At 44.6% G+C, this 19,021-nt stretch overlaps 4 protein-coding genes and 1 long non-coding RNA gene across 6 annotated transcripts; 4 read left to right on the top strand and 1 right to left on the bottom strand.

The window, feature by feature from the left end:
• The first annotated feature begins 136 nt into the window (after window positions 1-136).
• Window positions 137-1,940, top strand: Den1 (Deneddylase 1). Of its 2 annotated transcripts, none has more exons than XM_017072318.4 (2): window positions 137-371; window positions 874-1,940. In XM_017072318.4, exon 2 carries the CDS (start codon window positions 950-952, stop codon window positions 1,595-1,597), a length of 648 nt encoding a protein of 215 aa, XP_016927807.1. In that variant the 5' UTR covers window positions 137-371; window positions 874-949; the 3' UTR covers window positions 1,598-1,940. The 2 variants fall into 2 exon arrangements, with proteins under 2 accessions (XP_016927807.1, XP_016927806.1); XM_017072317.4 differs by lacking the exon at window positions 137-371 and adding an exon at window positions 650-787.
• Window positions 1,941-2,008: 68 nt separating this feature from the next.
• LOC108010142 (fatty-acid amide hydrolase 2-A) lies at window positions 2,009-7,052 on the bottom strand. Its single transcript, XM_017074976.4, has 5 exons — window positions 6,899-7,052; window positions 3,897-4,184; window positions 3,620-3,839; window positions 2,983-3,557; window positions 2,009-2,922 (listed from the first exon to the last, which is right to left on the bottom strand). Exons 2-5 carry the CDS (start codon window positions 4,077-4,079, stop codon window positions 2,311-2,313), a joined length of 1,590 nt encoding a protein of 529 aa, XP_016930465.1. The 5' UTR covers window positions 4,080-4,184; window positions 6,899-7,052; the 3' UTR covers window positions 2,009-2,310.
• On the top strand, window positions 6,100-7,075 carry LOC136116667 (uncharacterized). Its single transcript, XR_010653711.2, has 2 exons — window positions 6,100-6,538; window positions 6,619-7,075. It is a non-coding gene; the product is annotated as an uncharacterized lncRNA (long non-coding RNA).
• A 1,367-nt stretch (window positions 7,076-8,442) lies between these two features.
• ana3 (anastral spindle 3) lies at window positions 8,443-14,843 on the top strand. The gene is made up of 2 exons (XM_017074643.4): window positions 8,443-12,038; window positions 12,104-14,843. The coding sequence occupies exons 1-2, from the start codon at window positions 8,574-8,576 to the stop codon at window positions 14,603-14,605; spliced, it is 5,967 nt and encodes a 1,988-aa protein (XP_016930132.3). The 5' UTR covers window positions 8,443-8,573; the 3' UTR covers window positions 14,606-14,843.
• Window positions 14,844-15,204: 361 nt separating this feature from the next.
• On the top strand, window positions 15,205-18,997 carry LOC108008513 (endoplasmic reticulum metallopeptidase 1). The gene is made up of 12 exons (XM_017072381.4): window positions 15,205-15,359; window positions 15,417-15,936; window positions 15,992-16,166; window positions 16,222-16,306; window positions 16,508-16,628; window positions 16,686-16,840; window positions 16,920-17,303; window positions 17,356-17,536; window positions 17,594-17,778; window positions 17,830-17,973; window positions 18,030-18,530; window positions 18,584-18,997. The coding sequence occupies exons 1-12, from the start codon at window positions 15,339-15,341 to the stop codon at window positions 18,749-18,751; spliced, it is 2,640 nt and encodes an 879-aa protein (XP_016927870.3). The 5' UTR covers window positions 15,205-15,338; the 3' UTR covers window positions 18,752-18,997.
• Window positions 18,998-19,021: the final 24 nt, after the last annotated feature.

Genomic DNA, 19,021 nt, shown 5'->3' with positions numbered 1-19,021 from the left:
TGTATAATTTCTATATCCAGAGTATTACATGTGAACGTAATAAAAATATTTTAAAAATATTCAATTAACGTACCCTTTTTAAAAAACTCTTTAGCCAACACTAACTAATTGCCCGGTGCTGCCAGACTAAGTTATTGGACAGGCTGGCAGCGCCAAGGCGAAAATGAGAAGCAAAGAAGACGCAACGATTATAAGATTGAGCGGAAAAAATCATTTCTGAGTGTTGTGTAATTTGATAACTCATCGAAATATCAGTTGGTAAATTCAAGTTATTTGCCTCCAAAAAGCCAAATAAATGATAGTTCGCGAGGAGTGTCCAAAACAAGGACAAATAGCGAGGTCACGACATCGAGGGGAAGCCATTTTGCGTGGTGAGTGAATTGAGGGGCTCCACCCCCGCGCGCAGCCCACCCCTCCCAGTGTGCCCACCCCTCAAACAGCTACTCTTCCCTTTTTGTTTTGCTACGCACTTTCGCCGCCAACGACAAAAACAAATTTCATTTCTTGGGGAAAACAATTCAAATCGCGAAATGTTTACTTTCGATTTAAATAAGATTATTTTACACTTAAAAAGCCTGCTTGAGTGACCAATTTCTGAATGCTACGAAACCACAAAGGCAACAAATGCCGGCCGGCAAACGAAAGGGAAAGCAAAAGTAAATCGAAAACGTCATTCGTGCGTTGACTTTGAAACGCAAGGTTGATTTACTTCACCGGAAAAGTTCTTTTCAGCGGAATTTTGCGGATTAGTCGTTAAAATGCTGCCCCAAGACAGGAAAATTCTAAGGTGACAGTCACCAGCTGGAATTACATAAATCTAGTCACAAATATACACGATTTAATAGCCGGTACTTCGTTTTTCTTCCGTTTTAGGCAACATACACGCCAGAACCAGAACCAAAATCCGAATCCTCGGCGTCCGAGGTTTAACAACAACTACCACAGCAAGATGGGCAGCAACTCTAAGGCGGACCCCATCTCGCTGACCTTCCACGACTCCTGCCTAAGGATGTCCGATGTCCAGCTGCTCCATGGACCCCACTGGCTGAACGACCAGATCCTGAGCTTCTACTATGAGTACCTGTCGCACATGAAGTACAAGACGAACTCGGATCTGCACTTTATCGCCCCGGAGGTGACCCAGTGCATGAAGTACATGGATGACCAGGAGCTGGAGCAGCTCCTCGATCAGAGCCATGCCACCGGCAAGCCCTTCATCTTCTTCGCGCTGAATGACAACGAGAGCTTTGAGGCCGGTGGCACTCACTGGTCACTGTTGGTCTTCTCGCGACCGGAGAAGACCTTCTATCACTTTGACTCGTATGGGAACAACAACACGGGCAACTCCGTGGAGCTGATGAATAAGATCAAGGAGTTGCTGGGCGCACGCCAGGCCAAGTTCCGGCCAATGCGCTGCCTGCAGCAGGCGAATGGCTACGATTGCGGAATCCACGTCATCTGCATGACTGATCACATCGCTGACTATCTGAACAGGTACGAGGTGATCGACGGCCTGCCCGCTCTGCACATTGACACTGTCAAGGCCAAGCGCACGGAGCTGCTGAAGCTCATCCTGTCGCTGGGCGGCAAAGGATAGAGCCTGGCGGGGATGCCACGACTCCGCAGACTTCCGCCCACAGCCAAAATAGATTTAAGTGACCAAATTACGAATGTAACTCGTTGCCGGAGGTGGAGAGGAGGAGCCACCGGAAATATGTGAATACGATATCCTTGATATTGCTAATTTTAATTTGTTTAGTTTCCCCTTTGCCGAGTAAGAATGTTTATTTGAAGAGCAGTGCCTGGCACTAAAAAAGACATGAAAAAATCAACACAAATACGCCATTGCAGTAGGTGCGTCGGCATATCTTTAAGTTTGGTCTTTCAAATAAAGATTTGTTTATTCGCACAGCTCGTTGGATTCGAATTCAGCACTATAATCGCCCTGTTTGTTTGGTCAAGGGGCGGCTGTCGCCATTGGGATTACAAAACAAAACACCAGCACATCTTAGGTTGCAATTATTTATTGTAAATGCAAAACGGGAACGGATCCGCTTGGATCGTTGATTATATTACGGTTAAAAACACATACAAATATAGATAAATCCACATCGAAAATTGATATTACAACGAGGCACTGGAGTACATACAAGGAATACCAACTGACGCCAGGCGAATACTCGGGTGGGTGGGTTCTTGCACGGGAGTGGGTGATGATGGGTGGAGTCCAGGAGGTTCACCTGACCCAACTACTATCTAACAGCTAGCTAAGCTGCATACTCGCAGGTATGCAAATAATTCTGGCTGGCCTCAGAGCCGAACTTCGGGCCTTGCCCATCCGCCAAAGGCTCGCTCCAACTCCTCGGCCACGGCCAAACACAGACGATCCTGGTTGAAGTTGGCGATAACCTGGATTCCCAGCGGCAGACCCTCGCTGCCCAGTTTGCCCAACGGCACAGCGGTGGCTGGGAAGCCCAGCACATTCACAATACCCGTGTAGGCAAAGTTAATGGGTCGCGTAATGGGCTCGTTGTGATACGGAGCCACAGTCGGATGCGTCGGGTAGATCAGCACTCCGTTATCGTTCAGCAGGCGCTGCAGCTCGTCCCTCAGCTCGTTCCGCTTGCGCACCAGGTGATCGTACTTGGGTGATCCATGTTTGCACTGGGCTGAATCCATGATTGCCGTCGACAGGCCAATGAACGTGTGTTTGGAGGCACCGAAGAACCATTTGAAAAGCTCCAGGTAAGTGTTGATATCATGATCCAGGTTGCCCAGCTGGTATGCGAATCCATGGCCACTGTCGTCGCGCATGTTGGCAAACCAGATGGCAGCCGATTGTCGGAACTGCGGCAGCTGGATGCGCTCCACTTTTTGACTGCCAAACTTCTCGCTTAAATGCTTCACCACTCGGTTCATGGCCTAAAGAAGAAAATTATTTGAATAAAATATTTAAATAATTACAACTCTATTTCACTTTACATCTCTCAAGTCAGGATCAACGGCGGATATAAGACGGCCGCCGCCATCAGACTCCTGGTAGAAGAACTTCATTTTGGTCAGGTCCACATCCTCGTCCAGCTTGAGCAGGGCAGCCTTCTCGCCTGCCATAATCCTCAGCATGGGTCGCAAGTCCTCGGCGAAACGTGACATGGGTCCCAGGCCCAGGAAGGAGTTCTGCTCCGCACTGAAGGGCGCTGGGAACTGACCCACATTGGACACCACCAGCTTGCTGGGCTTGTGACCGAAGATGCCGTTGAAAAATGCGGGCATGCGAATGGAGCCGCCAATGTCGGAGCCTAGGCCAAAGGCGGAAGCAGCCGCAGACTGGATGCAGCCCTCGCCGCCACTGGAGCCGCCCACAATGCGATTCGTATCGTAGGCGTTCCTCGTCCTTCCGTGCACCGTGTTGTTGCTCTCCCACCACATGCACACCTCGGAAACATTCGTGAGGGCGAAGGGAATGGCTCCAGCCTTGCGCATCAGAGCCATGGCATCCGCATCCTGCGCACCACGTACATCCCGACGCTCATAAAGCCCAGCAGTGTGGAGCATGCCTAAAGGAAGGGGTAGACTATGCATTAGTTATCTTTACAAGAAGCTAATGAGAGCTACGCACCCTTGACGGATATGCAGTCCTTTGTGGTGATGGGCACACCCAGGAAGGGTTTCTGCTTGGCCAGTTCCTCCACGCTGTATTGACCAGATTTGATCAAAGCATCAGCTTCGGCTGCTTCCTTTAAAGCCTGGTCATAGCGCTCATCCACCACGCAGTTTAGTATGGGGTTCACCTCCTTGATGCGCCGAATGAAGGATTCCAGGACCTGGACGCTGCTCAGCTGAAAAGGGGAAAGTTTATTAAATATATTAATGGGAGAACTACCTTGTGCACTCACCTCCTGATTGCGGATCTTCCTGGCCAGCGACGTGGCAGACTCCAGCAGAATGGGATCCGTGATTGGGGGAACACTCTCACCCTTGTGGCCATAGATCAGCCGGAACACAAATCGAATGCAGGCCTGGAGAAGGCCAAATATGTAGCCACCAATGGCCCGTGCCAATGGAACGCTTTGCGTCATTTCGACGGACTTAAGGAATGTGCTGCTGAGGAAGCTCGTCTACTTGGAATCAGAATTGGAATCGTTTGTATTTGTTCTCTTTGCTCTGGCCCATGTGTGGTTGCTCTGGAAGATTTTATAGAGTGCAAAAATTACTTGGGTGCATTTAAAATTCTTGTAATATATCTGAACAAATAAATAAATAAATTGCGTTGTGGTGGCTACTTTTACTGGTTTATCAGCGAGCTTATGCAAATATTTGCAATCTGTACCTCGGAAAAAAGTAAAATTATTTCACAGCTCTGTAGAAATACATAAATGGGTCAGAGTATGTATACAAAAAAGCCTTTATAAATTGAGTACTTCCTAGGAAAAGTCTGGTTTCTGGGATTTATGGCACGTAATTCAGTCATTTACTTTGGCAATTACTTTTATGTCCAAAATTCCATCAAATGCTATAAAAAAGATGGTTTCATTTATGTGAATCTTTTAATACCCTAATACGTGGGGAAAATAATAATATGGAAAAATAAATAAAACTGTTTTACCAGCCATCTATTAGTACTCCTAGCTATCGTCATATTTGTTTATGATATAGGGGTAATCGATTTGCTCGACACCAGACACATAATTTAATAGCCCTGCAATTAATTGGGGTGTCCCAATTAGGCCAAGTCCACACCTGTGTCTGACTCATAGATATTGTAGAAAAATTATGGAACATTCGGATCAGAGAACTTTGTTCCAATATGCATACATATGAGTAAGAAACCGCAAGCATTCTTCCGGATAATTAAAAAAATTTTCTCAAAATAAACAAAGCAATTTAAAAGTGCGCTAAAAGTTGGCAAATAATAGAGAGAAAAACGTGTTTCTCTCTATGGCAAGGAAAAGCTAAGGCAAACTTACTGGCTCGCTCTACGGAAAAGGTTGTTTAAACAAACGACTTTACTGTTTGAGTCGTTAACATTTCACTATTTACAAAAACGAACAAAGGAAATTTTGTAAGCGGATAGATACGCAGCAACCAGAGATTATAGGTGAAATATCGAGTTGAAATCGGGGCAATTTAATATTTTTGTGCCATATGTTCGTCCAGAATCAGAATTTTATTTATTATCTTATCAAGGGTGCGTTTCAGACAGCTAATTCACTGCTTAAATATGAAAAGATAGTAAGCACAAAGAGAGGTCAGCGGACTATAGAGAGTGAATAGCTCATACGTCGATCCCCATGAACTTGCTCGAGTTTACTGGAAAGCCAGACCATAAACTATATCCACATCGTTTCTATACTGAGTACTATTACTGATAACTAAAGTGAGTCATAGGTTCCAGTCGTTTGTTTATGCCTGTCGTTTGCGATAAAAACAGAGCAATAATAAAACTACATGGTACATTTCGAATAGTGCTCAGTGAATAATAATTAGCGACAATTCAAAGTTCCCATTGCTTATCATATAGGGCTTATCACAACATATTGTCGGAGTTTGATTATTCTATATAACCGACTTCCAACATATCTCAGTTTTTTCAGATTGCTAATTGAATTGCCAGACATTCGAATGCAAAGAGTGCATTATAATCAATTTCGCACTTGCAAATTGAGGGAGGGAGGAGAAGTCAGAGGGGGAGGTGACAATTTGTCTGTCCGTGACTTTGGATACGGGAACAATTTGAAATAACGCCACCACAACCTTCAACGAAAATACAGATCACGCTATATGAAGTTCAAAACACTATTATAGTGGGGCAATTATAAAAAGTGGTTACTATAGACCAGAATTGTAAGAAAACAAAAACATGACATTACAGCTTAATGGAAAAGTATAGGAGTGTAATTTAGAAATTTAAAAAGTAATAAAAAATGTAATCTGGGAGAAATATTATTAAAAAATATTTTAAATACTTCTAAATTAAAACTGATGATCTTTTTGATATTCTTTTAAAAACTGAATCAAGTTCAAAATTTCTTATTTGGGGTTCCGTGTTTAGTGGTTAGAAAATGGAATTTTGCTCTTGTAGCCAATTCTGTTATTTATTGGTCGTAAAAAACTATTGTAATTGATTGGATGTAGTCAAATCAAATGGAGAATAATTTCTTGGTGCAGTATAAATCTTTTCTATTCGATTTGCCAGCAAATGATGCGTCCAAGGTTCAAGGGGTAGTGATGCGAAACGATAATGGACCCGTAATCGGGGATTTAAGTGGGCAATCCGATAAGATTAGCCATAAATACTTGTCGCTAAGCTTGCGCTTTTGGCACAGTGGCCAAAATAATCAATCTTAAATTACAAGTCTCCACAACCTGTTGATCCCATTGGAGACTATAGACTGGAGAGGGGAGGAGAACACTTATTACTAATTGCTGGGCACTTCTAATTGGAAAATAGGCGGAGGGCTATTGATTTCCAAGTGGAGGGTGTGATATATGTACACAAAAGGTGGAAAAGCAAAGGCCAAGACCGGCGAAATAGTTTGTGAGTGTGGGTGGTAGGGGGTGGCGAGGGAAATCCCCGGGCGTGTGCCAGTGACATCATTTCACTATTTCCATTTCCAGCATATGCGTTGTTTGGATTGCAAATTCATCAAGTGTCATTTGACACTATATACATATGTATGTATATAGTACATATGTTTGTTTGCGTATGGCGCGAGTGAATGAAAAAACAAAAACACTCTATCCTCTGACGTCACAAGATGCCGCAATAGTAGGGCCTGATTAAAAACACACAATGGATTTGCAGCAGGAGTAAGGACAAAGCCATAATCGCACTTTGTTCAAGTTTAAATTACGAATAACCGGTTGGCGTAAGATTATTAGAGGTTACTGAGCATACTAGCATTCGCACAACAGCACTTTTCCAGCGGAAAATAAATAAAACGGCACGAAATCCGATATGAACAGATACACACAACGCGTACAGGAAAGTTTTCCACAGCAATATAAAACAAACAATATTATCTACCCGCTAAACACAAAGTCTGTCCGATCAGATGGGCGATTCGATTATAAATAGGGATGTGAAATATATAAAAATATCAATACGGTATTTCTTGAATAAAAATAAATATTTATATCGTGGTATTTTTTACGTGATATATCGATAGTAACGTTATTTTTGGCGCCGCTGTCACGTAAGTGTCTGTAAACGTAAGAGCCACGTAAGTGTCAGTAAAACGGACACACAAAACCCACTTGCCTTAAGTTAGGGATATGTACAATATATTAAAATATCAATTTATCGATATTTTTGAATGAAAATAAATATTTATATCGTGATTTTTTTCACGGCAGGACCTAACGGCTCTCTTCTTCTTCGATATCGGATGGCGCTATTAAAATATTATAAAAAATATACCAAAATTCAAATCTGGGTTTATTTATTAATAATATTAATAATACTCTACGTCGGTAGGCGGAAGAAAATATTTCTTGTGCAACAAGGTTTTTTATGTTTACCAAGTAATATGTAGCAGAAGTTCTGGAGTTTTAACATGCAAGATTGATTAAAAATATTAAACTTAATTTAAAAGTGTGATTTAGCGCATTTCTACTTAGGACAATGTTGTCATCTCTTGCTAACTAATGCCTAATCTTGGTATTCAGAAGTGGCACATATGTAACGTCTTCGGGCTTTTCCCTGTTTTTAACTAATACCCGATTTAATTTAAAATATTGTGAGAATCTTAAGCTTTGATTATTTCAATGTGTTCCTATTCCACATATTTCATTTGCCAATCAGATAACTTGGTTATTAAGTTAACCAATTAATATTAATTAAGTTTTTAAGCTGTGACATAAGTCAATTCATTACCCATACCTCACAGGAATATTTAATCTTATTTAAACACTAGTAATGTGTCAGTTCTTCAGCAAAATGAGTTTGAAAATAACTTTTCCCGGAACTATCACTCAAAAAATTTTAAAACTCAAAATTTTAAATGACTGATGATGGTTTCAGCAGTAAAATTAACTTAGTCAACATTAGTCGATCGTCGTATTTTTATCGCCGTTTTTAAAAAGCAATAGTTTCATTTCGGCTTAGAATTTCTATTGAAGTGAAAAGCGCCAAGAAACTATGTTCTTAGAGGAATGGAGACCGGAGATAAGATTGATTCTCTGTGTGCCTTTCCGATCCTTTTTCATTTGCCAAGCAATGATTAGACAAATTAATAACGTTTTTAATCCGAGCTTTTTGTGCCCATGCTATCCGGCTTAATATAAGACGTAGAAAGGATGTTTAATTTTTGATTTGTATAAATATTAAATTTAAAAAGTAGCGGGTAAATACAAAATGTACAAAAAATACTACACACATACCAAAAATACTTGCTTATCTTGTGCTTGGTATTTATTAGCCCTTTTTAGAAAGCGGCAAACTGAACACGGGTGGCAACGCCGGCACGATTTGAGTTGACGCTTTCAAAAATGTCATCCTGGAACATTTGCTGCCCAAAAAGGAACTGATAAGGAACAAAAAGTCGGGTAATAGGTAATATAAGGCTACAGAGATGAGTGCCAAAGAAAATCTGGCCCTACAACTGGCGGAGCCGCAGCTGGCCAAGCTGACCAGCGAATCAAGGGAGATACGCTTGCGCGCCCTCGAGCAGATTGAGACGCGGTTCATCCGGTGCCTCCAGCTCGGCGAGCACGTCCAGTTCAAGCCTGTGCTGCTGCTGAAGCAGCTCATCCGGTGGTTCGGACACACGCCGCCCCTGGCCGCCGACCGAGTGCTGGCCATGATCTTGGAGCTGCTGCGTTCCGAATACAGCGAGGCGGTTATCCGCAAGATTCCCTACGACCGCCTGAAGACCGAACTGGAGAAGGTGCGTAACATACTGCGTGGTCTGGAGTCCACGCGCGTAAACGAGCTGCTGGACGATCTGCAGCTCCTGCTGCTCGAGAAGTACAAGATGGACCTGGTAACGCCGTGCGCTTCCAGCCTTAGTTCGATCAATCTCACCAGCCGGGGAAGCGATTCCGCCGCCAGCAGCGTGGAACAGATGCAGGGCAATCTCTCGCCTGAGGACTACGAGCCCGCCTGGACGCGCCCCGCCCTAGACGATGTGGAAAGCATGACGAGCTTGATCGATTTGCCGCGCAATGACGCCACCGATGCCTTGGAACTGCAGGTGCAGCTTACGCATCTGATCATTCGGATGGGCGACTACCCAGCCGAGTACTTCCTGCAGTCGCCGTTTATATTTCTGCACCTGGTGCAGCTGCAAGCGAGGGAAGATGACAGCCTGCTGCACGTGAACCGGGCTCTCATTGCGTGCCTGAAGCAACTGCAGCGCCGCATCCAGGTGCGCCGTCGTACCATGTGCTATGCGACCAGTTTGGATCCACCTGGCTCGCGACCCAAGCAGCTTAAGGTGGGCAGCGCCCTGGGGCTCCTGCTTGCCAACTGCACTAAGCTAATCCAGCAGCTGCTCTTCCGATGCACAAGCGACAACTGGCACATCCTGGAGCTATGCGTGGAAGCTGTCCGGACATATGATGTTCTCAATTCCCGAGTTTGCCAACGGAGTACTGAGCGTTTCGCGCAGATTGTGAAGACGTTGCTTACGTTTTGCAACAATGTGGAGGGCAGTAACGTGACCAAGCTCGAGGATTCGCTGATGATTCCCCGACTTCAATCGCTGATCTTCAACGGCCTGCTGCAAGACACGGTAGCTCTGAATCTCACTTATGATAAACACTTGGATCGAATCAATGCCAAATCGCTTATCCAGCCCATCATTTTGGACAGCTCCTATCTGTCTTGCGTGCCCGATCGCATGAAGTCGCTGAGCAATCTGATTTGTGCCCTGACCTCAGAGCCCTCGGCCGAGGAGCAACAGTTGATAAAGCTGAAGCGGGCCTACAGCCTGGCCCTAAATCAATTCGAGCCGAAGACTAAAATGGGAGCGGCGCAGCTTATTCAAATGCACAAGCAGGTGTGCCTGGTTGTCATCCAACTGGGCAGTGAGACGCTGGTGAAACAACTCTTCGACGCAATTGTGGAGTGCACACCCCTCTACAAGGGTAATTCGCAGTTGAGAAAGGATGCGGAGGCGCTGCTGTACACCCTGCTTGATTTGCCTGACCAAAAACTGCGTGGTTTCTTATACCGTTTGATGCCACCACCCGTGGTGTCCCACTTCCATTCCTTTTTAAACAGGACGAACTACATGACAGGCTGCACTAATTTGGGGCTGGTTCGCCAGCAGATCCTTGGATTGCCGCTTAACACCCAGATATTGCGCAGGCTGATCGTCGAAAGTTGGGACGCTGATACCTCGGAACAGGTTCGACAGTGGTGCCTGGACTATCCCACAATGCTCCTCAAGTTAAACTCAATGCTCAGTGCGCAGGACTTTAATATTATGTTCGATGTTGTGCTTCCTGTGCTGCCCCTGCTGATCTGTAGGTCGATTATTCACAAGCAATTGAGTAAGGTTGTGTGGCATTTGTTCGAGCCAGACTACAGCGGAGTGGAGGCGCCCTTGATGCTGCGGGGCTACGTTTACTATATGTTCCATCCGTTTTCTGAGATGAGAAGCGAAGCTACTACCAGAATCGCCTACGTTCTGCAATGTCAAGACTACACGAACAAATATAAGCCAACCATGGACAAGATTCCGATTGAGCTGATCGGCAACAATATCTGCGTGATCCAACCACCAGCTAGCTACAAAAGCATATTTACTCCATGTTCTGAGGAATCCTTTCAAGGTCAGCGCAGCTTGGATGCCTTGATCCGATTGCTTCAAACAAAAGACTTAAGGCCTACCATCAGGAAGTCCACAATTACTCAATTGAATGTGTTGCTTCAAAGCTGGAAAGCTTGCGAAGACTTCTCTACGAAGGAGGATGGATATCGGCTAGTACTGGAGTCTTTGCACAACGCTTTGAAGAAAGAGAGTGCCAACGATCCCGCAGATATCCTGGTGCCCGCCGTGGGTATTCTCATGAAGCTGCTGTTTCACAATGCTGGATTCCGTAAAGAGATCGCAAGCACTTTTGAGGTGTACGTGTGCCTGCTGCGCGCTTTATTCATACTTCCCCATGAGGCTCAATTGCGCCAGGATGTGAGTCTCTGCCTGTTCCAGATGCTGTACCACAATTTTATTACCTCCACTGAGGACAAGCTAGTGATGGACATAGATCTGGGTTCGATGCTTTTGCCTGTGACATACGAAGTTGAAGCCACGGAGATACCCACTGCGGCGTTAGAAGGATTGGCCTTGCAACAAGAACTGCAGGATTCCCATTTCGGAGGTGATAAAACTAGAGCTGCCCAGCATTGGCGACTGTATACGGCCCACCGCGTTTGCCAGTGTCCATCCAGCATCACTTTGGAGTCTGTCCGGGAGCTGGACATCAGGGAGACTCTTAAGATAAAAGTTGCTGACTTGGCCTTGTTGCGAGCCTCCAACGTGGACTTGCAGCTTGGTAACCAGCTCACCGCAGCCAGTAACTGCAGCAATCACGAGGATCTGCAACATATTGTGACACTTGTTCAGCTATTCCTTGTGCTCCTGCGCAGCACGATCAGTCAGTCGGTGGGCGAAAGCTTGTGGAAGTTGATCCACAAGTATATCCGCTTGGCGCCGGGCAACGACGCGGATCGAGAGCTTTACAAGTACCTGCTAGAACTGTGCCTCACTTGCCTGCGCTTCTGTCAGCCTCAGGTGAAGAGCGGACTGAGCGAAGCTCTCGAAACGGATCATCATCACAGCTTCCACCTTATGCTGCACGATCGCCTCATTCCTCTTGAAACGCTGCACTTGATTAGCCAATGTCTAATGCACCTACTCTCCAACGAGTGTTTTGATGTAAAGATGAACTGGCATGGAAAGTTCTTTATGCAGTTAAGTAAGGTGGCCAGAACGCACTTTGAGTTGCGCCAGCTTCAGCATGTACGCTGCATCCTCCGCATCCTGCGGCGTCTTAGCGAGCGGGATCTAAAGTTCAGTGATGTTCAGTTGACGGTGAGTACTGAAAGTAATTGATTTAATTTATTTATTAAGTTCTAACTTTGCATTTTCGACCGCAGTTCTATTGTCAGCAGTTCATCCAGTTGTCCAGCGATTTGAGGACCTCGACGCAGACCGGTGCCGAGTGGCAGCGTGATTGCCTGCATATCATCTGTCAGCTTCACATGCACCAAGCTCGACTTCCCGTCAAGAACAACGTCCCGAACGAAGTGGGTGCCACGCAGAAGGTTCTGCGCTATTTTCTCAGTTTGTGCGGGCACAGCGACAGCGAAGTGCGCGCCTTGGCCTGGGTTTCCATGGCCAATTTGATTACCACCTGTGGCTCCATCATGGCAAACATTCTGCCCCGCCTGGACTTCCTTCCTGGTGGACTGCCAGCTTGCTGTTTGACCACGCTATTGGATGTCCACGAACTTATGCTTGTCAGGGAGTTGGCCGGACGCGTCTTAACTCTGTTGATGCCCATTATTGGCGCGGAGGCTAGCCTCGATCTGTTGCGACACCATGACTTCCTCAAGGATGCATACAACGCCCTAAAAGCAATGCACGTTACTCCCTGGGTAACGAAAGATGCTGCAGGCCAGCAGCATTCCTGTGAAATAATTGGCTGTTACGTGGCCATCTGCACTCAAATGGTGGTCCTCAAGCCGGAGTGGTGTGCCACTCTGTGCGGGCACAGCTTCATGAACGGACTCAGTGATGTGATGAAAACTTCACCGCCACCAGTCGCATTCTCCATCCCCTTTGTGGAGCTGTGCGCAGGACAAATATGTGAGTTGTATTCTCTGTGCTATCGTGATAACTTTGAGTTCCTTCAGAGGACCATCTGTCGTGACTCCGTCCTAATGCAGAGCTTCCTGTCGCTGACGAACGACGTGCTGGATCTGGACGGTCCCGAGCGACTGCTGGTTCAGATATTCAAGATGTTTCTGATATTCTGCAAGGATTCAAATGCGAACGCCTTTCTAGTCGAGCAGCTTAAGAGTCAGCCAGCCCTATTCCTCGACTTCTTCCTGTACGGATTGCATTTGTCGTATATTAATACTGCCTTTCAGCGCTACACCCTCATGTCCTTAGCTATGGTGTTCAACAAGGCGCAGGGTGCTACAGAAAAGGGGAGTTTGCTGCGAAAGTTGGAACGATATGTACTGCCATTGGACGATCTTATACCCACTGAAGAAGAGGATTTAGTGCTAAACGGCCTAGACGATATTGTTTCCATGAATAAGCAGTTGATATCGATATGCATGCAGAATCAGTCTTCACAGACGAAGGATGATGACCAGAACCCAGACGCTGGTGTCAAAACGACCAATGCAGCCGTTCTAATTTACCACCGCCTGGATCGCCTCTTTGAACAATATTATCCGCCCAAGACCTTCCACTTTTTGCAAAAACCTGGTTCAGGCCATGTGCATATTTGTGAGACGCTCGGATTACTGCTGAAGCTCTCGCGTTGCGCTGTGCATGCGGCCGGTCAACTAAAGTTGCTGGACCGAGTGGTTAACCTTCTAGACACTTTTCTCAACGATGAAAACATCGGAAACGCCTACGCCTATGTGAAGCGTGTGGGAGCCCACAAGTCACAGAATATCCTCAGTAATCTATTGCTGCTTATAAACATGCTTTTCCAGTGGCACAGTTCCTACAATACTTTGATCAGCAAGACCAGTATGGCCGCCACACTCACCCGCATCATTATTCGCATTTGGCCTTGGTTGTCACACTCGCAGCACCTTAAGAAGATCACGGTCCAGCTGACTATGTTTCTTACTGAGCGCTCCTTCGAGATGTGCAAACAGACTTCGATTCTCCATCATGGACAATCGCATTCCCTGCTTCACCTTATGGTTCGCGTGGCTGACTTCGAGACCACGAAGAAAGAGGCACCTAACAAGGAGCCCAATCTCAGCATGGTGCCGGCCCTGAGGGTTATGGGAAACTGCTGCTCCTGTGCTGAGGGCCGACTGAGTCTATCTAAAATGCATTTGCTGGACATGTTTGACACGATCCTGCCTGCAAATCAAACTTCCACTCAGGCCACCAAAGTGCGGCCAATAGTTTTAAACGCTTGGCTCGGATTCTGGGAGGTATTTTCCCGGTATGATGTGGGTGCCAGAGCTAGCCATCTTTATTCCCTCATAAACACCATTCAACGTACACCGCCTTTGAACCAGAAGAGAATCCTGTGCCTTCGTATCCTTCGCAACATGTGCTTCTTCAATGCCAACCGCAGCCAGCTCGTGGCACACGGTGACTTCATTAATATGCTGCGTGATATTGTTAACCAACCAGTGCACAAAGGACCTGGATCTGGTGATAAGGACTTGAACTCTTTCGAAGAGCACCGCTTGGCTGTCCTCATGCTGTGGAAACTCTTCTGCTTCGAGGCCAAATACAAGGGCATGCTGCGGGGCACCAAGCTGTTCAAACTGCTGATCGGCCTCCGAGTGGAGCTGTCAGTGATTTACTCTGAGAAGTCGAATAAATATACCGACGTTCCCTATGCAAAAGATCTCGCCGAGTTGCTGGAAAATCTGATGGAGTCCATGCGACAATAAACGTGGACAATGGACACAAACTGACAAAGTACAAATTAATAAGATAGCTATAAAAAAAGGTTTTTTTTAATGTCTTTTATAAACTGACTCTTAATTTAACCATAAACAAATGTACTGAAAAATGAAACAAATTTCCTCAAGCTTTACAACTTCTCACATTTGCTGTAAGTCTGAATGAATTTAAACTCTACAAGATGTCCCCTATTGATGAAAATAAATAGTTTATCTGAACAGTAAATTAATAATTTTGTCATTGAACTACCCTAACGCAGTCCAAATTAAGCAATTTGTGGTCTCAATAAGATGTTGTACTGAAGTAGCACGAGACGTATATATGCGCAGCAACCGCATATAGAAATAAAGATAAGATTTCCCGGTTGAGCGACTGGGAGTCACTCAGTAAACAAGCGTGCCAAAAACAATTCCTTACACTATTTTAAAGCGACATAAAGATAGCACTCCATAAATCTGCTATTATTTAGATACCAAATAGGCAAAACCAACTGGGAAGCAACTGAAAAGTGTTCGGGGTTTTGCCATATTGTCGTTAGCATCGAACGCTATATTGCATGTATAAAGCGATTTATCTTTATGGGATTCAAAGTGCGAATCACTGCTGATAATATCCGCCTACCTTCAACTTTAGGTCCCTAAAAGTCAATGGGTTTTTCAGTTCAGTTCCGACTGGCCAAAGGAACTGTTCGACTTTGTGGAGCGACCAGAAATTATCGACATGAAGTCCAGGGACGAGAATGTAAGAATTGATTTTAAAAATCAATTTTTGGTTATTAATCAATAAACCATTTTACAGGGGTCTGCTGAAAGCAAGTCGGACTTAGCTTTGGTCAAAATATTATCACAGGAGAAGCAGATGAAGCATAGATTACCATGGTATTACACACCATCTTTTTTGATCCTGTGGGTGGCTCTATTCTATGCGGTGGTATATCCTCTCTACCATCGACTTCCGGACAGTGTTCTGATAGCGCATGAGTCTAGCAAGCCTGGCCAATTCGTCGCAGAGAGGGCACAGAGATTGCTCTACAAATACGACAAGATCGGACCCAAAGTTGTGGGTAGTGTGGCAAATGAGGTGACAACGGTGGCTTTTATCGTGGAGGAAGTGGAAAACATCCGGGCAGCAATGCGCAGTGATCTTTACGAACTGGAGCTGGATGTTCAGCAGCCTTCGGGGGCTTACATGCATTGGCAAATGGTGAACATGTATCAAGGCGTTCAGAATGTGGTAGCGAAAATTAGCTCCAAGAGCTCCAATAGTTCGTCCTATCTGCTACTCAACAGTCACTTTGATTCCAAGCCCAGCAGTCCCGGTTAGTTAAACTTTCTGTTAGCCCCAAAGGGATTTGGTACAATATCTGTCTATAGGTTCCGGTGACGATGGCACTATGGTAGTGGTTATGCTTGAGGTCCTTCGACAAGTGGCTATCTCGGGAACTCCATTCGAACATCCCATTGTTTTCCTTTGGAATGGAGCTGAGGAGAATCCTTTGGAGGCGTCACATGGCTTTATTACCCAACATAAATGGGCGGCCAATTGCAAGTGAGTGTCGATATCCTTATAAGTTTAATTGAGTTACTAAGGAACCTTCCGACAGGGCTCTCATAAATCTGGAGGTGGCCGGCAGCGGAGGTCGTGATCTGTTGTTCCAGAGCGGTCCCAATAACCCCTGGCTCATAAAGGCATGTAGCTATGACGAATTCCATAATTTAGGGGGAACTTTTGTCTAGACTCACAGTTATTTGCAATTTATTCCCCTTATAAATATATCGAATTTCTATGTGCTAATTGCGGCAATTTGATTGCGTGAATTTTTTTTTTTTGGCTTTGATGGCAGCGGCAAGTTTTGATAAACTTATATACATTCTATTTACTCCATTCAGTACTATTATCAAAATGCGAAGCATCCGTTTGCCACCACAATGGCCGAGGAAATATTTCAGTCTGGCATTTTGCCATCGGACACGGACTTCCGTATCTTTCGGGACTATGGAGGGTTGCCAGGTGAGTTGGCGTCACTTTTATTTGACTGGTTCCTCTATAAAAACTTGTTGCTTAAAGGTCTTGATATGGCTCAAATCAGCAATGGCTATGTGTATCACACAATTTTCGATAATGTTCAGGCGGTGCCCATTGATTCCCTTCAAAGTTCGGGAGAGAATGCTTTGTCTCTGGTGCAAGCTTTTGCCAATGCTAGTGAAATGCACAACCCAGAGGTGAGTCACTCAAAACTGTTGGGGCAATTCAGAAACTAAATAGACCTATAATAAATAATACTTATATTTTATTTTACAGGAACACAGCTCAGGACATGCCGTCTTTTTTGACTATCTGGGTCTATTTTTTATTTACTACGCTGAAACCACTGGCATAATCCTGAACTGCTGCATTGCTGTTATCAGTTTGGTTCTTGTGGGTTGCTCTCTTTTGAGGATGGCACGTGAATCAGATGCTTCTATTGGTCAAATATCAATATGGTTTTCCATTATCCTCGGACTTCATGTGTTGGGAATGATCCTTAGTCTTGGATTGCCTCTACTGATGGCAGTTCTTTTTGATGCCGGGGATCGTTCGATGACATATTTCAGTAACAATTGGCTGGTGATTGGCCTTTTCATCGTTCCAGCAATTATTGGACAGGTTCTGCCCTTGACCCTCTACTACACCCTGATACCGAATGTGAGTTAGTTTGGCTGTTTGTTTACGGTAATTCATGAATATTTATTTCCAGGAAAAAATTAGCCATCCCAATCACATTCATATGAGTCTTCATGCCCACTGTGTACTCCTGTCTTTATTTGCTATTATCCTTACTGCTATAAGTCTAAGGACACCTTATCTCTGCATGATGTCATTGCTGTTTTATTCCGGTGCTGTATTGATTAATCTTTTGAGCACTCTCCACGATCGCGGTAAATAGTCGTATAACACATCTGATTTTCCCTTAATAAATATGTTTAAATTTGCAGGATACTATTGGGTATTGATTGTGCAGATCCTGCAACTGATGCCTTTCCTGTACTTCTGCTACCTCTTCTACACTTTTCTCTTGGTTTTCTTTCCCATGCTGGGACGTTTTGGACATGGAACTAATCCAGATCTCTTGATCGCACTAATCTGCGCTGTGGGAACTTTCTTTGCCTTAGGTTTTGTGGTAAGATAAGAGGATTTTGTTAATATTAAATCTAATTGTTGGTTATCCTAGGCTCCCCTGATAAATATATTCCGTTGGCCCAAATTAGCATTGCTCGGTTTGGGAGTAGTAACCTTTATATTCAGCATGATTGCGGTTTCCGACGTGGGCTTTCCTTATCGCGCCAAAACCAGTGTAATGAGAATTCACTTCTTGGTAAGTTCTTTAATTGAAAATTACGTATATTTCCAATAACATCCCCTCTCTTTCAGCATGTTCGTCGTATTTTCTATGAGTACGATGGCTCTGTGAGTCTCAGTGATTCTGGCTACTACTTCGACTTCCAGGATCGTCGTCTATATTATCCCCTGGAGGATACCACAGTCAACCTAACTGGCCTGGTTAGCACATCCTCTGATTGCGATAAGTATCTGATGTGTGGAGTTCCCTGCTTTAATCACCGTTGGTGTAAGACCCGCACAAAGAGTCATTGGCTACCGCGGGAGCAGGAGGTGGCCATTCCAGGAGTAACGTCTCTCAAGCTTCTCAGCAAGACAGTCTTGGACTCTGGGAAAGTGGCTCGATTTGAATTCGAAATCTCTGGGCCTCCACACATGAGCTTATATATTCAACCTCTGGATGGGGTGGAGGTAGAGGATTGGTCGTTTATTCGAAATATGCTGGATGATCCCGAAACATATTCTGCACCATATCAAATATTTTTCGCATATGGAAATGATAACTCTCCCTTAAAGTTTCACATTGACTTTGCGGTGAGTTTGGTAAACCCTGCCTTTATTTGATGTTATAACATATTTCTTTATAGAAATCTTCGCAAGACTTTAGCACTCCAACTTTCCAGCTGGGATTTGCTGCTAGCTTTGTTAGCTACGATTACGCGAGGGACGCTGCTGGTTTAAAGTTTATATCCGATTTCCCCGACTTTTCCCACGTTATGGAATGGCCGACTTTATATGAACGTTATATATTCTAAGTTGGTTGATTTATTATAGTTAATTTGTTTGCACCAAACAACACCTCTATTAGCTATTAAACTTAGTTTACGACTTATTATTAAACGCACTACTTGGTGTAATATAAATTTTACTTGTTGTTACCATACGATGTAAATAATCGAGTTCACTCGCGTGTGTAGATTGACCGATAAGAGGGTGAGTGGATCAGAACTGACCTGCAATTAGATTTTTAACTATAAATTTAACTAATCGCTATCAAAGAATGATTGGTTTTCAGTGTGGTTTGT

This window comes from Drosophila suzukii, chromosome 2R, assembly GCF_043229965.1.
Source record: "Drosophila suzukii chromosome 2R, CBGP_Dsuzu_IsoJpt1.0, whole genome shotgun sequence".
Taxonomy (NCBI): domain Eukaryota; kingdom Metazoa; phylum Arthropoda; class Insecta; order Diptera; family Drosophilidae; genus Drosophila; species Drosophila suzukii.
This window is presented reverse-complemented; position numbering and strand designations above follow the sequence as displayed.